General features: G+C 50.5%; 7 protein-coding genes and 1 non-coding gene across 8 annotated transcripts; 4 read left to right on the top strand and 4 right to left on the bottom strand.

Annotated features, from left to right (window-relative positions):
* Positions 1-41: 41 nt before the first annotated feature.
* BDV14DRAFT_t127 lies at positions 42-131 on the top strand. The gene has a single exon. It is a non-coding gene; the product is annotated as a tRNA-Glu (tRNA).
* Positions 132-849: 718 nt separating this feature from the next.
* BDV14DRAFT_181333 (MFS transporter) lies at positions 850-3,306 on the top strand. Its single transcript, XM_073770051.1, has 2 exons — positions 850-1,724; positions 1,801-3,306. The coding sequence occupies exons 1-2, from the start codon at positions 1,345-1,347 to the stop codon at positions 3,161-3,163; spliced, it is 1,743 nt and encodes a 580-aa protein (XP_073624001.1). The 5' UTR covers positions 850-1,344; the 3' UTR covers positions 3,164-3,306.
* Positions 3,307-3,551: 245 nt separating this feature from the next.
* Positions 3,552-5,343, bottom strand: BDV14DRAFT_204186 (sugar porter family MFS transporter; the record flags this gene model as incomplete). Its single annotated transcript, XM_073774474.1, has 7 exons — positions 3,552-3,622; positions 3,673-3,919; positions 3,974-4,272; positions 4,325-4,360; positions 4,410-4,834; positions 4,897-5,089; positions 5,148-5,343. The coding sequence occupies 7 exons, from the start codon at positions 5,341-5,343 to the stop codon at positions 3,552-3,554; spliced, it is 1,467 nt and encodes a 488-aa protein (XP_073624000.1).
* A 735-nt stretch (positions 5,344-6,078) lies between these two features.
* On the bottom strand, positions 6,079-7,114 carry BDV14DRAFT_181323 (uncharacterized protein). Its single transcript, XM_073770050.1, has 2 exons — positions 6,804-7,114; positions 6,079-6,739 (listed from the first exon to the last, which is right to left on the bottom strand). Exon 2 carries the CDS (start codon positions 6,694-6,696, stop codon positions 6,493-6,495), a length of 204 nt encoding a protein of 67 aa, XP_073623999.1. The 5' UTR covers positions 6,697-6,739; positions 6,804-7,114; the 3' UTR covers positions 6,079-6,492.
* An 829-nt stretch (positions 7,115-7,943) lies between these two features.
* On the top strand, positions 7,944-8,613 carry BDV14DRAFT_204185 (uncharacterized protein; the record flags this gene model as incomplete). Its single annotated transcript, XM_073774473.1, has 4 exons — positions 7,944-8,016; positions 8,080-8,130; positions 8,204-8,499; positions 8,566-8,613. 4 exons carry the CDS (start codon positions 7,944-7,946, stop codon positions 8,611-8,613), a joined length of 468 nt encoding a protein of 155 aa, XP_073623998.1.
* Positions 8,614-9,438: 825 nt separating this feature from the next.
* BDV14DRAFT_211417 (acyl--CoA ligase) lies at positions 9,439-11,390 on the top strand (the record flags this gene model as incomplete). The annotated part of the gene is made up of 5 exons (XM_073776089.1): positions 9,439-9,472; positions 9,519-9,779; positions 9,826-10,157; positions 10,202-10,304; positions 10,348-11,390. 5 exons carry the CDS (start codon positions 9,439-9,441, stop codon positions 11,340-11,342), a joined length of 1,725 nt encoding a protein of 574 aa, XP_073623997.1. The 3' UTR covers positions 11,343-11,390.
* A 949-nt stretch (positions 11,391-12,339) lies between these two features.
* BDV14DRAFT_181315 (HNH endonuclease family protein) lies at positions 12,340-13,753 on the bottom strand. The gene is made up of 4 exons (XM_073770049.1): positions 13,379-13,753; positions 13,127-13,295; positions 12,905-13,043; positions 12,340-12,817 (listed from the first exon to the last, which is right to left on the bottom strand). The coding sequence occupies exons 1-4, from the start codon at positions 13,558-13,560 to the stop codon at positions 12,705-12,707; spliced, it is 603 nt and encodes a 200-aa protein (XP_073623996.1). The 5' UTR covers positions 13,561-13,753; the 3' UTR covers positions 12,340-12,704.
* Positions 13,754-13,982: 229 nt separating this feature from the next.
* Positions 13,983-15,296, bottom strand: BDV14DRAFT_181314 (class I glutamine amidotransferase-like protein). The gene has a single exon (XM_073770048.1). The coding sequence runs from the start codon at positions 14,628-14,630 to the stop codon at positions 14,121-14,123; it is 510 nt and encodes a 169-aa protein (XP_073623995.1). The 5' UTR covers positions 14,631-15,296; the 3' UTR covers positions 13,983-14,120.
* Positions 15,297-15,452: the final 156 nt, after the last annotated feature.

The following is a 15,452-nucleotide window of genomic DNA, read 5'->3' as shown; positions in this document are numbered from 1 at the left end:
TTGGCCGTACATATATCAAAAAGAGGTCAAAATCAGCACAATCCGATATGGTGTAACGGCTAACATCGTGGTTTTTCAAGACTCGTTCTTTGACTACATCACAGCTCGGGGTTCGATTCCCCGTATCGGAGTTCTCTTTTTGTCTTTCTTTTTTTTTTTTGGGTCGTACCCGTGCTTCACATTGGTCCCATGGTACATATTGGTAGCTATCAACAGCCCTAATTGCAGCCGGTTATACTCCGTATTGTATCGATGAGTCTCGAATCTCGATGAACGGTTGGCTTCTCCAATTAGCTCTATCGTTCTCCAGGGAAAAGACCTATCTGTTCCAACCATCTAGAAGTGGCCTAATGCCCTAATCTTCCAGCGTATCTAATGCGATTACACCTTGCTTCGTAACCAGCTTAGCAGTACTTATCTATGAATGATATCATTACTGTAGCGGGTCTCGCAACTCGTACGTAGTCGTCAGGCATCAATTTGATATCTATCAGACCCACCATCAGGTCATGGCGGCTTCATCCCGACAATCCAAAGCTGCGTCCCACATTATACCGTTATATGGTTTGATATCATATACAACAAGCGAGTTCTAGATTCCAATATATGGCTGCGTTTTTGAGCGCCAGAGCAGACCAGGCCAGGCTAGAGGCGGATGGATTCAGGTTAATGGCCTGGCCTGATCTCGAGGCGTCATGGGAGGCATCTCAATTGACCGTACGACTACGTCTACGACATCATAGACATCTCGCTAACGGCCAGACCCATATCACCAAGACACAAAACCGCTACAGAAAATTCTCCGTGGTGTAGCTCATACAAAAAACTGGATTTTTCAACCCCCAAGGAAGAAGAAGCGCAGATAACCGTCCTCGGCTGTCCTCGGCTCCCTTCGGCGGGCGCCACAGCACCGAGACTACACTAGCCACAACACCGAAATCAACCGAGCACACATTCCCAACTCAATCTCTGATTGGCCAATCGCGCAACCGGTCCTGTGGCTTGCGCGCGACCAAGCTATCAAGGTACAACAGCGCCCTGAGCCCGTGCGGAAAAGTATGGATCCTTTTAGTCTGATATTGTATCAGACCTTGGCGATAGACCCGTTTTCACTACTATCCCGACGGCAATGAGCCGGGGCTGTGGGCTTCCCGACCCCGAGGTACGGGTCTAGGACTAGGTGAAGGGGTGGTGGAAAAATCTGCAAATTGTTATATCAGGATGGGTGTGGCCTGTTTCTCGTAGAGAAATGTAGACTGTCAGTATTCAATTCCTCGATTCGCCTCCGTAAAGGTTGTCGTTGCTTCGGGAAAGCACCTACCTACTGCACATCGGCATCCCGAAATGGATCGACACGAACATGAGTTACATACTCACGAGTATGACGACAAGGAGCTTCCCACCACCATCGCCATAACACAAACTGACAGGAGGAACACGGACACAACCGACACATGCAGCGGCTACTCAACGGAAACCGAAGACTCCGACACAAACACTCTCGAGCAACCCGGCACCGTCGAGCTCTCCCGCATCGAAACATACAGACTTCAACAGAAGACAACAGTGGGCTCAAGTAGGGGCCCTCAACCTAGAGAGACATGGCTGCCCATGGGCGCAAACAAGGAGTATCCGCCCCTCTTACCGGATCCCGAGGGGTTTGTTGTTGAGTTTGATGGGCCTGATGATGCGCTGCATCCGCATAATTGGCCGATGTTGAGACGGTTGGTGTTTCCTATTCTTATATCCAGGAACAGTTGAGTTTGGGACAGGTCTTGGCTAACATGATGTTTTTGGTAGGATATTCCTCGTCTGTATCCTCACCTACAGCACATTCGCGAACTCATTCACGAGCGCCGTCTTCTCAGCCGGAATCGGATCAGTAACGCAAGAATTCAACATCGGTCGGGAAATCGCTTCATTAGGCGTCACACTATTTGTGCTCGGCTTCGCTGCAGGACCAGTCGTATGGGCGCCTATGTCCGAGATCGTGGGCCGTCGGTGGCCGGTATACATCGGGTTTTTCGGCAGCGGAGTCTTCACAATCGCCTGCGCAACAGCAAAGGACGTACAAACGATCATGCTGACGCGATTCTTTGGTGGCTTGTTTGCCGCTAGCCCACTAACCCTCGTGCCAGCTATATTCGCCGACCTATTCCCCACGGCGCACCGCGGAATCGTCATGTCCGTTTTCTGCATGGCGGTGTTCATCGGACCCTTCGCTGCTCCGTTCGTCGGCGGGTTCATCGATATGGCGCTTGGTTGGAGATGGATCATGTATATCTCGGCCATTATGATCTTCGCTGGATTCGGTTCGGTCGTGCTCTGGATGGACGAGACATATGCGCCTGTTATCCTGGTGAACAAGGCTGCTATTTTGCGCCGTCAAACGCACAACTGGGGTATTCACGCGAAGCAAGACGAAGTTGAGATTGCATTCTCTGAACTCGTCCGGAACAACTTCCTTCGCCCATTGCGGATGCTCGTTACCGAACCTATTCTCCTCTTGGTCTCGCTGTACATCTCGTTCGTGTACGGGCTTATGTACGCCCTTCTCGGCGCATACCCCGTTGTCTTCCAAGAGGTATATAAGATGAACATGGGTGTCGGGGGTCTCGCCTTCATCGGTCTTATTATCGGCGAGCTCCTCGGCGGCGTATACGTCTTGCTTTTGCAGGGCTCATACAAGCGTAAACTCGCAGCCAACGACGGCAAGCCTGTACCTGAATGGCGACTTACACCGGCAATTGTTGGCTCAGTTGCTTTCTCCGCTGGCCTCTTCTGGTTCGGTTGGTCTGGATACCGAGCAGATGTCCACTGGATGGCGCCCGTTTCGTCGGGTCTGTTAACTGGCTTCGGCATCTTCTGTATCTTCCTGCAGTGCTTTAACTATATCGTCGACTGCTATCCCACCTTGGCTGCTTCGACAATCGCAGCAAACACAATCCTCCGCTCGGCAGTCGGTGCTTCGTTCCCTCTCTTCTCGAGGCAGTTGATGGAGAACCTTGGTGTCCAGTGGGCGGGTACACTGCTCGGATGCGTAGCGGCTGCTATGATTCCGATTCCTGTGCTGTTCAAGATGTACGGGCCTTGGCTGCGGTCGAAGAGTAAGCTTGCTGGTGCGCCGGTGCCTGCACCTGTTGAGAAGAAGGTTGATGTTTGATGAAATGAAATGACCGGCGGTCGTTAGATGGATGCTGCGTGTATATAGTCGCTTTCTTTTGCATCATGAGTCATGAACTGTGAGCGTTGTTATTAGCGTGCATAGATATAGCATTAACGATACCAATTTTTCTGCGGTGAGCACTTCTTCCAGCACCTATCCAGAATGTGTCCAGTCTGGATCATGTAAGCTGTGCGGCTCCAAAGGGGTTCACCTTGATGCCTTAGTAGATTAAAAAATCCCGCATTTTCTCTTAAAGCCCTAATGATGATTGACCCAGACAGAATCAAGTGCATAAACATCGCTCTTCATTAGGCCGTAAATGGCTCCGCTATCCAAATCTACCAGCTTCCACCCTTATCAGTCTTCTAGAAAGAAAGCGTTGTTATCACTTCTCCCGAACATCCTGTACAGCACGTTCCTCGTCCTTTCTAAAGTTGACCAGCTTGGAGTTGAACACTGCTTCCAGTTAGTTGTGCACAACGACAACGAACAGAGACAATACTAACCATCTTCCATTTCCTCCAGGGACTTGCCTGTCGTCTCCTTAATGAAGAAAAAGACATAAACAACAATGGCCCAGTTGAAGATGCAGAACATCAAAAATGTGCGCCAGCCCATGTTATCCACAGCGTGCGGCGTCGCCTGCGAGAAGACGAAGTTGAAGAGCCACTGCGTTGCGGTTCCCACAGCAATGCCAATTTCTCGGATTCGGGTTGGGAAGATCTCACTCATGTATAACCATGGCACAGGACCCTACATAGTCAATGCTGTTAGAATGGCAACGCCGCAGTTAGGAGTAGTCCATACCCATGACATGTTATAGGTCGCTGCTTCCAGATAGATCATGGCGATGGATGCGGCAGTAGGAGAAGAAATCCCGGTAGCGTCGGGGTCGACCGTAAAGACCTTGGAGAGGATGGCGACGATAAGCATGAGAGCGCCCATGAAGAAGGCGCCTATGGCCAACGACCACTTTCGACCTATTCTTTCGACGAGGAAGAGCACGAATATACCACATGCCACGACCTTGACTACACCGAAGAAACCGGTAATCAACAGGGTGTCATTCTCGCTAGTGCCAACGGCGCCGAAGATCTGGGGTGCATCTGTTCATAGTTAGTTTGCGCAATCATAAACCATTGGGAGCGAGAGACGTACAGTATGCCAAAGACGTGTTTCCTGTACATTGCGCACCTGAGAAAGGTTAGCCAAGATAATTCACGATGTCATAACAGCGGCTTACAGATTTGGATGGTTATCGCGATGAACAGTCTGTATCGGTTGGCCGAGATATTGAGCTCTTTCCAGGTCACGCCCTCAGTTGCAGCAATCTCGGCACTAATGCCATTAAGGATCTCTGCCATTTCGGCGCGGACCTCCTCGGTGTCTTCACCTCCGCGGACCCAGATCAACGATTCCAGAGCTTCCTCATGTCGACCCTTGCTGGCAAGCCATCTGACACTCTCCTTCAGAAAGATCATGCCAACGCCTAGAATCCCGGCTGGAACCAACTGCAACCCGATGGGAATCTGCCATTGGCGGTCGGATGGCTCGATGTGCTTCTCAACAGCGTAGTCAATCCAGTATGAGGTCATGACTCCGAGTGTGAAGAAGAACTGGAACAGACTACCGAGCTGTCCTCGAATCTCCTTTGGGCTCATTTCGGCACTAGAAATATGTTACCCCAGAGTTTTGCGACCATGAAATCATCCCAAGAAAATTACCTGTACATAGGCACCATGACAGTGGCCATACCGACTCCGATACCACTGATTACTCGGGCGGCGTAGAAGGCGCCGATAGAATGGGTCGGAGCCACCTGGATTATACCGCCGATTGTGAAAATGAACGATGCGAGTGCAATGGACCATCGGCGGCCAAATTTCTTGGTGAACGGCCACGCAAAGAAGCAGGAAAAAAATGCTATTGGAAGAAAGTATGAGTTGATAGAAGTAAACCAGAAGTGGAGTAGAGAGCATACCTCCGGCTTGAAGAAGACTGTTGGAGTTCGAATTGATGTCCGACCTCTCTGACTGGGAATATCGAAAAGAATGCATGAAAGAGTCCAGAGTAAGAATCCCCCCAATGATTCCTGTATCATACGCGAACAGGAACGATCCAACACAACAAATAGACACCAGGTAGACCGCCCGTAGGCGACCGAGGAGTTTGCCCATGATGAGAGTTTCAAACACTAATCAAGCTGATTGCGCAGAACAAAATGAGACAGGCGAGCGAGATGGGAGCAAGAAATATTGAACATAGAGGAAAGATCGTCGATGGGGAGGTCTTTGTATGTTGACTGCTGCGGGGAAACCACCAGCTGTGCCATACACCCTAATGGTCAGACTCATCCAAGCGGCTAAAGGGCACGGCAGGAGAGCATGGCCGCATGGCTCTTGCGTCCTGTAAATTCATGTGCTGATTAGTTCCTGAACTCTTGGTTGTGATTCGAAGGCTAGACAATAACATCATTATAGCTGAGCATAACACCATCTGTACCAAGTCCGGGGTAGGTTAAGTGGGCTATGGGGCCCAAAGGATGGAGCAATCATGGAGGGCGCTGCTCCTGAAGCGGAGACATGGATCTCACGGTGTCATGTAAGTGCAAGCCACTTAAACTTAAGGGGGTGCACATTGCTTATCCAGTTATTGACCAGCGAGCAATTTCCGCCGGAGTTTTCGAATAAGTCGCCCTCGTTTAGAAGAGAACATACTAAAACCATAATCTGACGCGTCTTTCCAACCAGAAATGACGTGCTGGTTGGCGTCGAGTGAGTTATTACCGTCGACTCGGCGCTCCTGGTCAGATCCTTGGCGAGACTTAGTATGCCTTACTATGACAGGGTTCCCGAAGCCTTGCTGCGGTCTTGCGAGCTTTCCCATAAGGTCATATGCTGCGCTAAATCCACCTCGGATTTGAATACCATGCCAACTCAAAACCTGGGGAGAAATTGCGCTTTTTGCTAGAAGTAGGCGACACAAAGGCCGAAGAATTAGACGTTTGCGCAATCGCCGTGTTGCGCGCTATTCCATTGATTGCTTGTCTGACGACTATCGGTTCCGAAAATTATGTTCGGTTAAGCATCGACGGATCCCATCCAGTGGCTGATTCGAAATGAGCTTGACCTTCGCGTACTGCCAAAGTCGGGTCTAGCCATCGATTCAGGCCTCACGGCCATTCGTTCAAGAAGTCGCCATCCGGCTACGCCCTGGCACAACCAACGCCGGAATATTTACCACGCGTAGTGCGGGAAACGGCTTTTTATCCTGCACGTCGATGCCGAAATGTACTCTGTACACGCCTGTTCGCAGTTGGTCTGCTGTCATCGGCATGACTCTCTGGCACATTCTTTAGTATACGCGGTAGGCTCTTGTTTGCGGTCAGGATTGACTTGTTGAGTGGATCGCAGAGCCGCTGCTTCTTCGCTGACAGAGTATCTCATAGTCCCCGGCGGCCGGGCTTCCCAGGCGCCTTGTATGGCCATTGCAGCACCATCTAGTCGAAATCCTCGAGGGCGTAATACCATTTGTGCGCAACACCCAGGGCTCGCAGCTCAGTCGGCTCCAAAGGTTCGATATATTCATCGACGATACTCTTAGGAAAGAACAAAATGGAATGGTAACTCGTTTTCAGATACTGGAGATCGTGAACCAGGGATTGGATCAACAAACTTGTGTTTGGCTGAGTGTTGTCTAGCAGGTGTGAGAATGAGAGAATAGATTTGTGCCTTGGGGCCTGAGGCTATACATTCTGCTCCTTCCCAATCCGATCGCGCCTTCGAGCTCTACTACATCGTGCTCCGTACAACAAGCCTCTCAATGATGGTCTGGTAGCTTCCCTTCTGCTGAGCCATTACTATTGAAGATAGCTAGCTGACTACTATACCTAATCAGTCACACAGCTGTGATACACTGAAACCCAACCTACCCACACCTTTCACCATCAGCGCCCGCGGACGCATCGGCCTTGACCAATACCAAAGCTCTTATAATGCTATCCAAATGCCTGACAGGAAAGGCCGAGCTGCTCGACTGGTGGTCTCGTGGCGGGCTTACAGAATCGCCACCGCCTGGGTGAGGTTGCCGAACGTCTGCGAAGTCCCCAGTGGTCAGTCACGGCTGCGGGACTCGAGATCCGCGAGGGTAGACGGTCAGCTCGCAATTTAAACGGACAAACCCAATCAAATGTAGTGAAAGAGCGGTAAACCAAAATAATGCACTCACACCACCAGACTCCTGAGCCGAGCATCACGAAAGACGAGCTCCGACAACAGTGGATACAAAACGATGGACCGGTGACTTACGGCGCGCTTGGCCTCCGTCAGATGTCTCAGAACACAGTGTCGCACCAGACCGAATTTAAAGAACACGAGGTTGAGTTCATGCCATTGCCAACTTGGGGGGCGCCAATACATGCAGCTTTACAAGCCGAGTCGCTGTGTCTGAGATCTGTTGTCTCGGATCTCGTATGTATCGCTTGTATATTCCTCCAACGTCAGGTTCCCGCTTGGCATGAGCTCATCCTGGTTGTGCTGCAGAACGATTCCCAAGATAGAAGGATTAAAGTGAAACGGGACCAATCAGTGTCCGAGAAGGCGGCGATCTCAGCTGGGCCCTGGCGGATCGGCCGAAGCCGACTGCGATCCTGGACATGAAGACTCTGGGGTATAAATAGTTGAGCTGAGGCCCCTGATCGATTTGTTTCGACATCACCAAGCTCTGAGATCAATTCCTACTCTTTTATTCTAACACCGAAAACCTCCCAGCCGACAAGATGAAGTTCACCGCTGCCGTTACCTCCGCGCTCCTCGCCACCAGCGCCTCTGCCGCTTTCGATAAGTGGTCTCGTACGTGATCCTCTCCTCAACGGTTAAAATATATAGATCTAGCTAACACCCTCTTTTACACAGCCTGGGGCAAGCGCGACTACCCCTGCATCAACGCCTACTCTGGCCCAACCGGTTCGTCCTCCCCTCTCCCAGCACCTACAACACCCGCCGTGAAAACAAACCCACTAACATCTATACTCTCCAGAGAACAGCACCCTCACCACCTCCACTCCATTGACGATCTCCTTCAACCGCAACAGCGGTCGCTGCGACAACGACTACTACGACCAATACGAGAACGGCAACTTCAGCCTCTGGCTGTACAACAACCCCGTTCGCGACATGGGCTTCGTCAACGCAGACGAGCAGCTCAAGGTGCAAAATGGCATTCCCGCCGATGCTACCAGCGTCAACTTCCAGATTCCGAGTGACCTGCCTGAGGTGAACGATGATACTGTTTGGTATCTGCGCTTGGATACTTATTTGCCTAGTGCTCCTCAGGTGAGTTCTTTCGTTTTGTTGGGAGAATTTGAGATTATGGCATTGCTAATGGGGATTTTTTTTTAGATGCCTACTTTTTTCAATGCCCTTGGACCTTTCAGAATTGTTCGGTAAGTGGTTCATTGATCTGGGAATCAGAACTTTAGGCCGCGCGAGATCTGCTTCGCGCCTCGCCCAATATCAGGAAAATCATATTGAGGAGCCCCCGTTATACTATATTGTGCTGAATACTGCGGGATACTCTGAATCCCTAATTGTACATAACACTAGTAGAAAACCTAAAGTCAGCTTAATTGAGCGTGCGCTATCTACCCGAAGTCCTTTCTCACGTATACTTCCGTACAGAGTACTCCACACTTCATTTCGCTGAAGAAACCCAAGCAGCGCTTTATATCGTAATATCTGGCTATTCTGATAGCGCAAGCGAACTAGCTATGATCATGCTCTTACATGGCTTTTGCGATTCGGGATCCTGTCCGTGGTTGTTGTCGATACTTTGGGTCAATATAGATGCCTTTAACTAGGTATCTAAATCGAGGCCCCATTTAGATTACGAGGATGCCTAGTCTAGATAGATAGCTTCTCCCTCCTCAAATATCAAAGGTCAGGAGTAACCATCGTGGTCAAGCCTAACTCACGGACGGACTGAATGTTTGAAATGTTAAGTAGATCCAAAGATCGAGCCTTGATATCGAACATCTATCTCTATAATAGAAAGATAGAACTAAGCATGTCGATTCTGTATACCAGTCGGCTATACCCAGGCACCGTTCATAAAGACAGCGGAAGAGATAACCGACGTCAGAATGCGGGGTGGGCAAACCTCGGGCAATGAGCGATCCCCGCCTCCACATCCCCGCATTTTCTAAGCCTGGGTTTAAATATGGCTCTTCCAGAGATTAGGGCTGGTGGAACAGATGTAGCACATTGACAGAAACAATGATTTTCACCTCCCACAGACCGCGTATTGACAGTACGTTCCATTGGCTTGTTGACGAATGCCGAGCTAATACCTACAGTTCCAACCAATATTCCAATCTGGGATTGGCTTTTCGATTCGGGGTATTCGCCCTTGCGGACAAACAAGCCCGAAGAGCTGGGTTCCTTTGTCAATGCCATCACGAAGGAGGAAATCCGGTACGATGCACTCAAGGAGCTCACGATGTACGTGTCGACATCGCTGGCCGTCAACTATGGATTGAACCCTGGTGATACGGTGGCATTGTTCAGTCCGAATACAATTTGGTATCCAGTTGCTATGCTTGCAACTGTCCGTGCTGGTATCTCGCCTCGAGCCACTGACGGAGACGATGCTGATTGTGACAGGTGGTGTGGTATCCGGTGCATCCCCGGCTTATAATGTTGAAGAGATGACGTACGCACTTAAAACTGCCAACGCAAAGTTCTTGATGACAATTCCATCTTCGATGGATGTCGCTATACCGGCCGCAAGAAATGCGGGCATTCCACCGGAGCGTATCTTTCTTCTCGAGGGCGCCAAGGGCGAGTATACATCGGTGCAGCAACTCGTACAAATAGGCAAGAGTTACGGACCTGGAGGTCAGGCCGTACCGTTCAAGCTGCCGAAAGGGAAAACGAACAGGGAGATATGTGGATTCTTGAGCTTCAGCAGTGGAACGACCGGACTTCCTAAGGCTGTGAGTAAGCCTGAAATGCATTCGGGACACGGCTGACGGCATAGGTAATGATCGCTCACCATAACGTAATTGCGCAATGCATGCAAATCATTCAACTTATTCAAGAGGACACAAAGAAATCCCTCGCCGTCTTACCTCTCTTTCACAGTAAGCCAATTACTCCTTGGGACTTCGAAGCTGACTCGTATAGTTACCGGCCTTGTCCACCAAATGCATCTCCCGGTGATCCGCAACAGCTCGGTGTATATGCTTCCATCATTCACCATGGAATCGATGTTGGAAACAATTGTTGAGTACCAGATCTCCGAGATCCTCTCTGTTCCACCAATTATCATCCGTCTACTGCAAGACCCTATTGTATCGAAATATGACCTCTCCCATGTCAAGCGTTTCTCCTCAGGCGCAGCCCCTATATCCGGTGAAATCCTGCAGAAGCTCCAAGACCGATATCCGTGGACAGGATTCAAGCAAGGTTACGGTATGACCGAGTCTTGCAGTTGTATCACGGCCCACCCGCCAGAGAAACAATCGTTTGAATATGCCCAACGCGGCGGTATGATAGTCGCAAACACCGAAGTAAAGGTAACCCACGTTGAAACCGGAAAAGAAGTCGGATACGAAGAGGAAGGTGAGATCCTAGCGCGCGGGCCGCAAATTGTGATGGGCTACCTAGGGAACGAAAAAGCCACAAAGGAGACGTTCGACGAGGAGGGTTGGCTGCATACTGGCGATGTGGGGTATATGGACCGCGAGGGATTTATTGTCATCACGGATAGAATCAAAGAGATGATCAAGGTCAAGGGCATTGCAGTATCGCCGGCGGAGATTGAAGACCTGCTACTCGGGCACCCTGCCGTTGAGGACGTCGGGGTGACTTCAATACCGGATGACTATGCTGGAGAGAAGCCAAAGGCATATGTCATGCTCAAGGCACCTGATAGGGGCCGGTTAGAGACAGATCAGGGTGTACTGGAGGTCGGACGCGAGCTGATGGAGTACGTCAAGGCAAAGAAGGTGCGGCATAAGTGGATTATTGAGGTAGAGTTCATGAACGAAGTGCCCAAGAGCGCCAGTGGAAAGATCCTTCGACGGGTTCTGCGCGACCGGGAGAAGACCAAGGGCGCAGAGAAAAGGCTGGTGGTGCGGGATGAGAAAGAGAAAGAAAAGGCAAGAGCGAAGCTGTAACCTCGCCCCTTGTCAACAATTCTCCTATCATTCTCATCTTCCCAAAACCATCAACACTTAGCACACTTCACTCCTATGAATTACTCTTATTCTTGAGAATTGACTCTACGTTATATATCACAATCCGTCACATCATGCAATGCGCCAAGCACGTTAAGCAAAGACTAGTCCTCTTCTCAGGCGGAGAAGGGGGACTGTAGGCCAGCCCTACATTACTTTGCATTATAGATACACTAACAATCCTACAGCAACTGGACAGGAGACTGGAGAGCCGGGGTGGCCAAAAACAATGATTCCACGACCGATAGCAACCTTGCCCATGGCACCATGAAAAACGCATCCAGATTCTATGGCAGGCTGGAGGACCCATCCAACCAATGGGAGGGCGAATCATACATACGAACAGCTGAGCCCTTGACCTGGGACTTGACCGACTATGACGGGCTCGAAATCATTGCTACCTCAAACAGGACGAAGGTATACAGAATTGGGGTGAGGGATCATGTACCTGGCATCGAATGGGAAGGCTTTTTTCGTCCAAGGATTGCGCCTCAGCCCAAAGCGAGAGTCGTCCGCTTCAACAGCCTGGTACCAAGGATTACTCCGGACGATTCAAAAGAGCTAGCATCGCAGACTGGGGAATCATCGCAGACTCGAACAGCATCGCAAGATGGGCAAGAGCGAGAAGATGGACAAGCACCGCAAGATGGGACAGCGGCGCAACCAGCCACCAACACCCTTGACAAAAGTCAGATCTCAAGATTTACCGTATCCATTCAGGAGTGCGTCTTTTCTCTCACTTGATCGCGTAGTTTTGGATGTTTGCTAACGATTTTCTTAGCGGCACTAGTTGGCAGCAGGGGAAATTTTCATTGCGATTATATCAGATAAACGCGGTAAAGGTCGACTGCGAGTGTAAGCCGAAAGGTAGGGTAGACCCGTTGAGACGCTTTGGTCAGAGAAAGGCATTGGACAACAGAACTCGTCGGAGGCGCCTCATCTGATAGCCTGCACAGCGATCTTCCTGCTGTTAGCTCTTTATATAGATAGGTTTAGAAATTGAAATAGGTTTTATCAGCCCATCGACGATTCATAATTTATAGTACCGTAAAAGAAGCGAACATATACGAGAAACTTTGATTTTGTTAGTATACCAACCCTCGAGAAAGCACATTCCCATACGCTGACCAAGTAGGACTCCCAGAGCCACCACAATAATAAATAGTTTTTATTCGTCATGTATGCTCTTTGGCAGAGCCGCCGTTTTCCTACAAATTCGACACCAGCCTACCATCAATCAACCAGCAATATATCCAGTATCCAGCCTGAATCCAGTCATCTGAACCAGCCCCCCAACAAAATCTAGCAAGTCGCCAACAAATCCTCCAACGCGGCCTTCTCCGCAGACGTAACCGTCAACCCGTAGGTATACTTGACAGTCGTCCACATCTTGCCGTATGTGCAGTGGTAGGATGCTGCGGCACAAAAACAAACATTAGCCCAACTATTCAACAGTCCTCATAGGTAATTTGGGTATAATAGGATAGCCAGGCAAGACTCACTAAGTGGCGGCAACCACTCCTCAGGCCCCGAATCACTCTTCTGCGAGTTGACATTATCTGTTACGGCAAGCAGCTGCGGGATGTCCAGGTCGTTGGCGAATGCTTCGCGCTCGTCGGTAGTCCATTCGGATGCGCCGGACTGTCATTGAGCCATTCGTTAACAATTGCGCTTACCTCAAGCTGCAGGTTTCATGGGGAGAGCTGGGTATGTTTGGCACGCACGTTCCACGCATTACTCAACGGCACAACATGATCGATATCCACATCAGACGTCGCAGTCCACGTCTCGCCGTCGTAGGGACTCAGCCAAGAACCGGTAATACTGCACCCTGAGCCGGTTGTTACGTCTGTACCGTCGCGGATGAGGACGCGGTCGCGGGTGTTGCAGGAACTAAACAAACATCACAATCAGCATATAACCTTCCCTAGGTGCAGAAATGAGGTAGGCTGTTTGAATAAGGCGTGAGTACGTACTTCCCCTGACTTATCCAATGCGGGAACAAGTCACGATCATAGTCTGAGCTTGCGCCGGCGGCTGCGACGGTGAGCGCAGCGAGCTGGGTCTCTGCTGTGGAGGTGGAGGGGATGCCTGGTGGTGTTGCTGTCACGAGGGAGGCAGAGACCGCGAGGAGGATGGAGATCATGGAGCGGGTCATTTTGACTGTTGCGAGTGTTGGCGCTCGACTTGCTGCTGGGTTGCTAAAGTGGTTTGAGGCTGGCTGCGGCGACTGCTGGAATCAACTGGAGAGGGCGCGAGGAAGGCGCTTTATATGCATTGCGACTTGCGACCGAGACACAGGTTGACAGTGAATGTGAGACCCTGAGGGTCCATAGGAGCAGGAACAATTGCTGGAGGCAGTAAGGCTGTCGGAGAACGCCGCAATTTGTGCAAGGCCGGTCCTATCATGTGCTATCTCAATGGTGTTGTCGCACACGCGGTGCAGGAGACGCGTTGATTCGCTGGAGCAGTGGCGATCATCACAGGCTGCAGAAAGGTGGTTACATCGCGGTGTCTTGGTATGGACACTAACTCTTCTTCTATCACCACGTTTATCTTCGATTGCTCTTTCTACGCAGGCACAGGGCGGGGTTTAATGGAGGTTCCTGCTTGGCAGTGGGATTCTCTGGGGCTTCAATAGCTTATCATCTTCTTCTATTGTTGCGACTAAATGAAGTGGCCCAGTGCAATATATTACCCTCGAGTCAAGCTATCGAATTATATGCTACCCTTCACCCATGAGATAGGGGACCTCCGAAGCATCACAACCCCAAGGCTTCTGCCAATGCCTCTCCAACGCCTTTTTGCGCTCGCCGGGTTCTGTCCGGTTATCAACACCCCGCCCAGTCCCTTGACCTCAGACACCACAACCTTCTCGCCAAACGTCTCCTCGGCCTTGACATATTTTCCCGAGAGTCTGTGCATCTCGTCTTCTAGCAGAAATGGCATCTTCGCCGTCGTGCCAAGAGCATCTTCCTCCAGGTTGGAGAAGCCCGTGACAGTAGCCGAGGCGATAAGTGGCTCGCCAGAAGGAAGGATGGGCCTGAGGAGGATTGCTGGACCATGACAAACACTTGCAATTGGTTTCTTCGCGAGCGCAAATGTTTCAATAAGCGAAATCGACTCGGGATCGGAGTATAGGTCGAACATTGCTGAAACTTTTAGCGACGAGGGACGGACCAGATTCAGTGTACTTACGTCCATGACCTCCGGGGTAGAAGAGCGCATCAGAATTATCCACGCGGGATAGAACGTCTGACAACTTCAGTGTGTTCTCCCACAGCGCCGACTGTTCCTTGACGAAACTTGCCGAAGAAGGGTAGAAGGGTCGTCCTTGTACATCTCGACCGACTGAGCCGACAACGGTGCAAGACCACCTTTGGGTGACGCGACGACAAATTCGACCTTGGACTGCAAGACATCCCACGAATGGGCGAATTCGGGCTGTTTCGTTAGGATCAACCCGTAATGCGCGTTAGGGCACTTACTAGAAACCACCCGATCTCGCTGCCAGCTTTGGGATCCTTATCCACGGACGTGAGAACGATGAGGACTCTGGTAGCCATGTTGTTTGCTTGGCTTTGCTGCTTTAAGGCTTGGTGATTGATTCAACAGCAGGATCGACGCCCATATCTATTCCCTACTCTCGGCAATAATCGCCCTGTTTGAATCTCTTGAAGCTGGAACGTGTCCAACACCGTGAGTCATTGAAAGTGTCAGCATTGTGTGAATTGCCTTCAAATTAGCCAGTCAATCGAAGAGCAAGGTTGAGACTCTGTATAGACAAATGCCAGAAACAGACAAGAAGCGGGTATAGTGCGGGCTAAGTCCGGATTTGAACTGTAGTGCTTATTGCTGACAGCGCAGACACGAACCAAGATACCCTCTGTGGAATCGGGGAACAGAAGTAGCTAGCCTGAGAATCCTGATTTCCACCGGGAGGCGAATAAACCAGTGGAAAGTTGGAGTCGCTGTTTAGAGTGCTTGATAGAGCACTGGAGAGCTTTGCAGAGACGATCAATAACATCTATGAACAGCGAGATGACCATC

Source organism: Aspergillus stella-maris, assembly GCF_047715825.1.
Source record: "Aspergillus stella-maris strain CBS 113639 unplaced genomic scaffold BDV14scaffold_70, whole genome shotgun sequence".
In the NCBI taxonomy this organism is placed as follows: Eukaryota; Fungi; Ascomycota; class Eurotiomycetes; order Eurotiales; family Aspergillaceae; genus Aspergillus; species Aspergillus stella-maris.
Note: the sequence above shows the minus strand (reverse complement) of the source record. Positions and strands in the feature narration are given on the sequence as shown.

Coding starts and splice junctions, on each gene's coding strand:
- BDV14DRAFT_181333 (XM_073770051.1), top strand. CDS start 1,345: ATGGATCGACACGAACATGAGTTACATACTCACGAGTATGACGACAAG. Junction 1,725..1,800: donor AATTGGCCGATGTTGAGACG/GTTGGTGTTTCC, acceptor TGTTTTTGGTAG/GATATTCCTCGTCTGTATCC.
- BDV14DRAFT_181323 (XM_073770050.1), bottom strand. CDS start 6,696: ATGGTATTACGCCCTCGAGGATTTCGACTAGATGGTGCTGCAATGGCC.
- BDV14DRAFT_181315 (XM_073770049.1), bottom strand. CDS start 13,560: ATGACCCGCTCCATGATCTCCATCCTCCTCGCGGTCTCTGCCTCCCTC. Junction 13,296..13,378: donor CATTGGATAAGTCAGGGGAA/GTACGTACTCAC, acceptor ATGTTTGTTTAG/TTCCTGCAACACCCGCGACC. Junction 12,818..12,904: donor GGAGTGGTTGCCGCCACTTA/GTGAGTCTTGCC, acceptor TTTGTGCCGCAG/CATCCTACCACTGCACATAC.
- BDV14DRAFT_181314 (XM_073770048.1), bottom strand. CDS start 14,630: ATGCGCTCTTCTACCCCGGAGGTCATGGACGTAAGTACACTGAATCTG.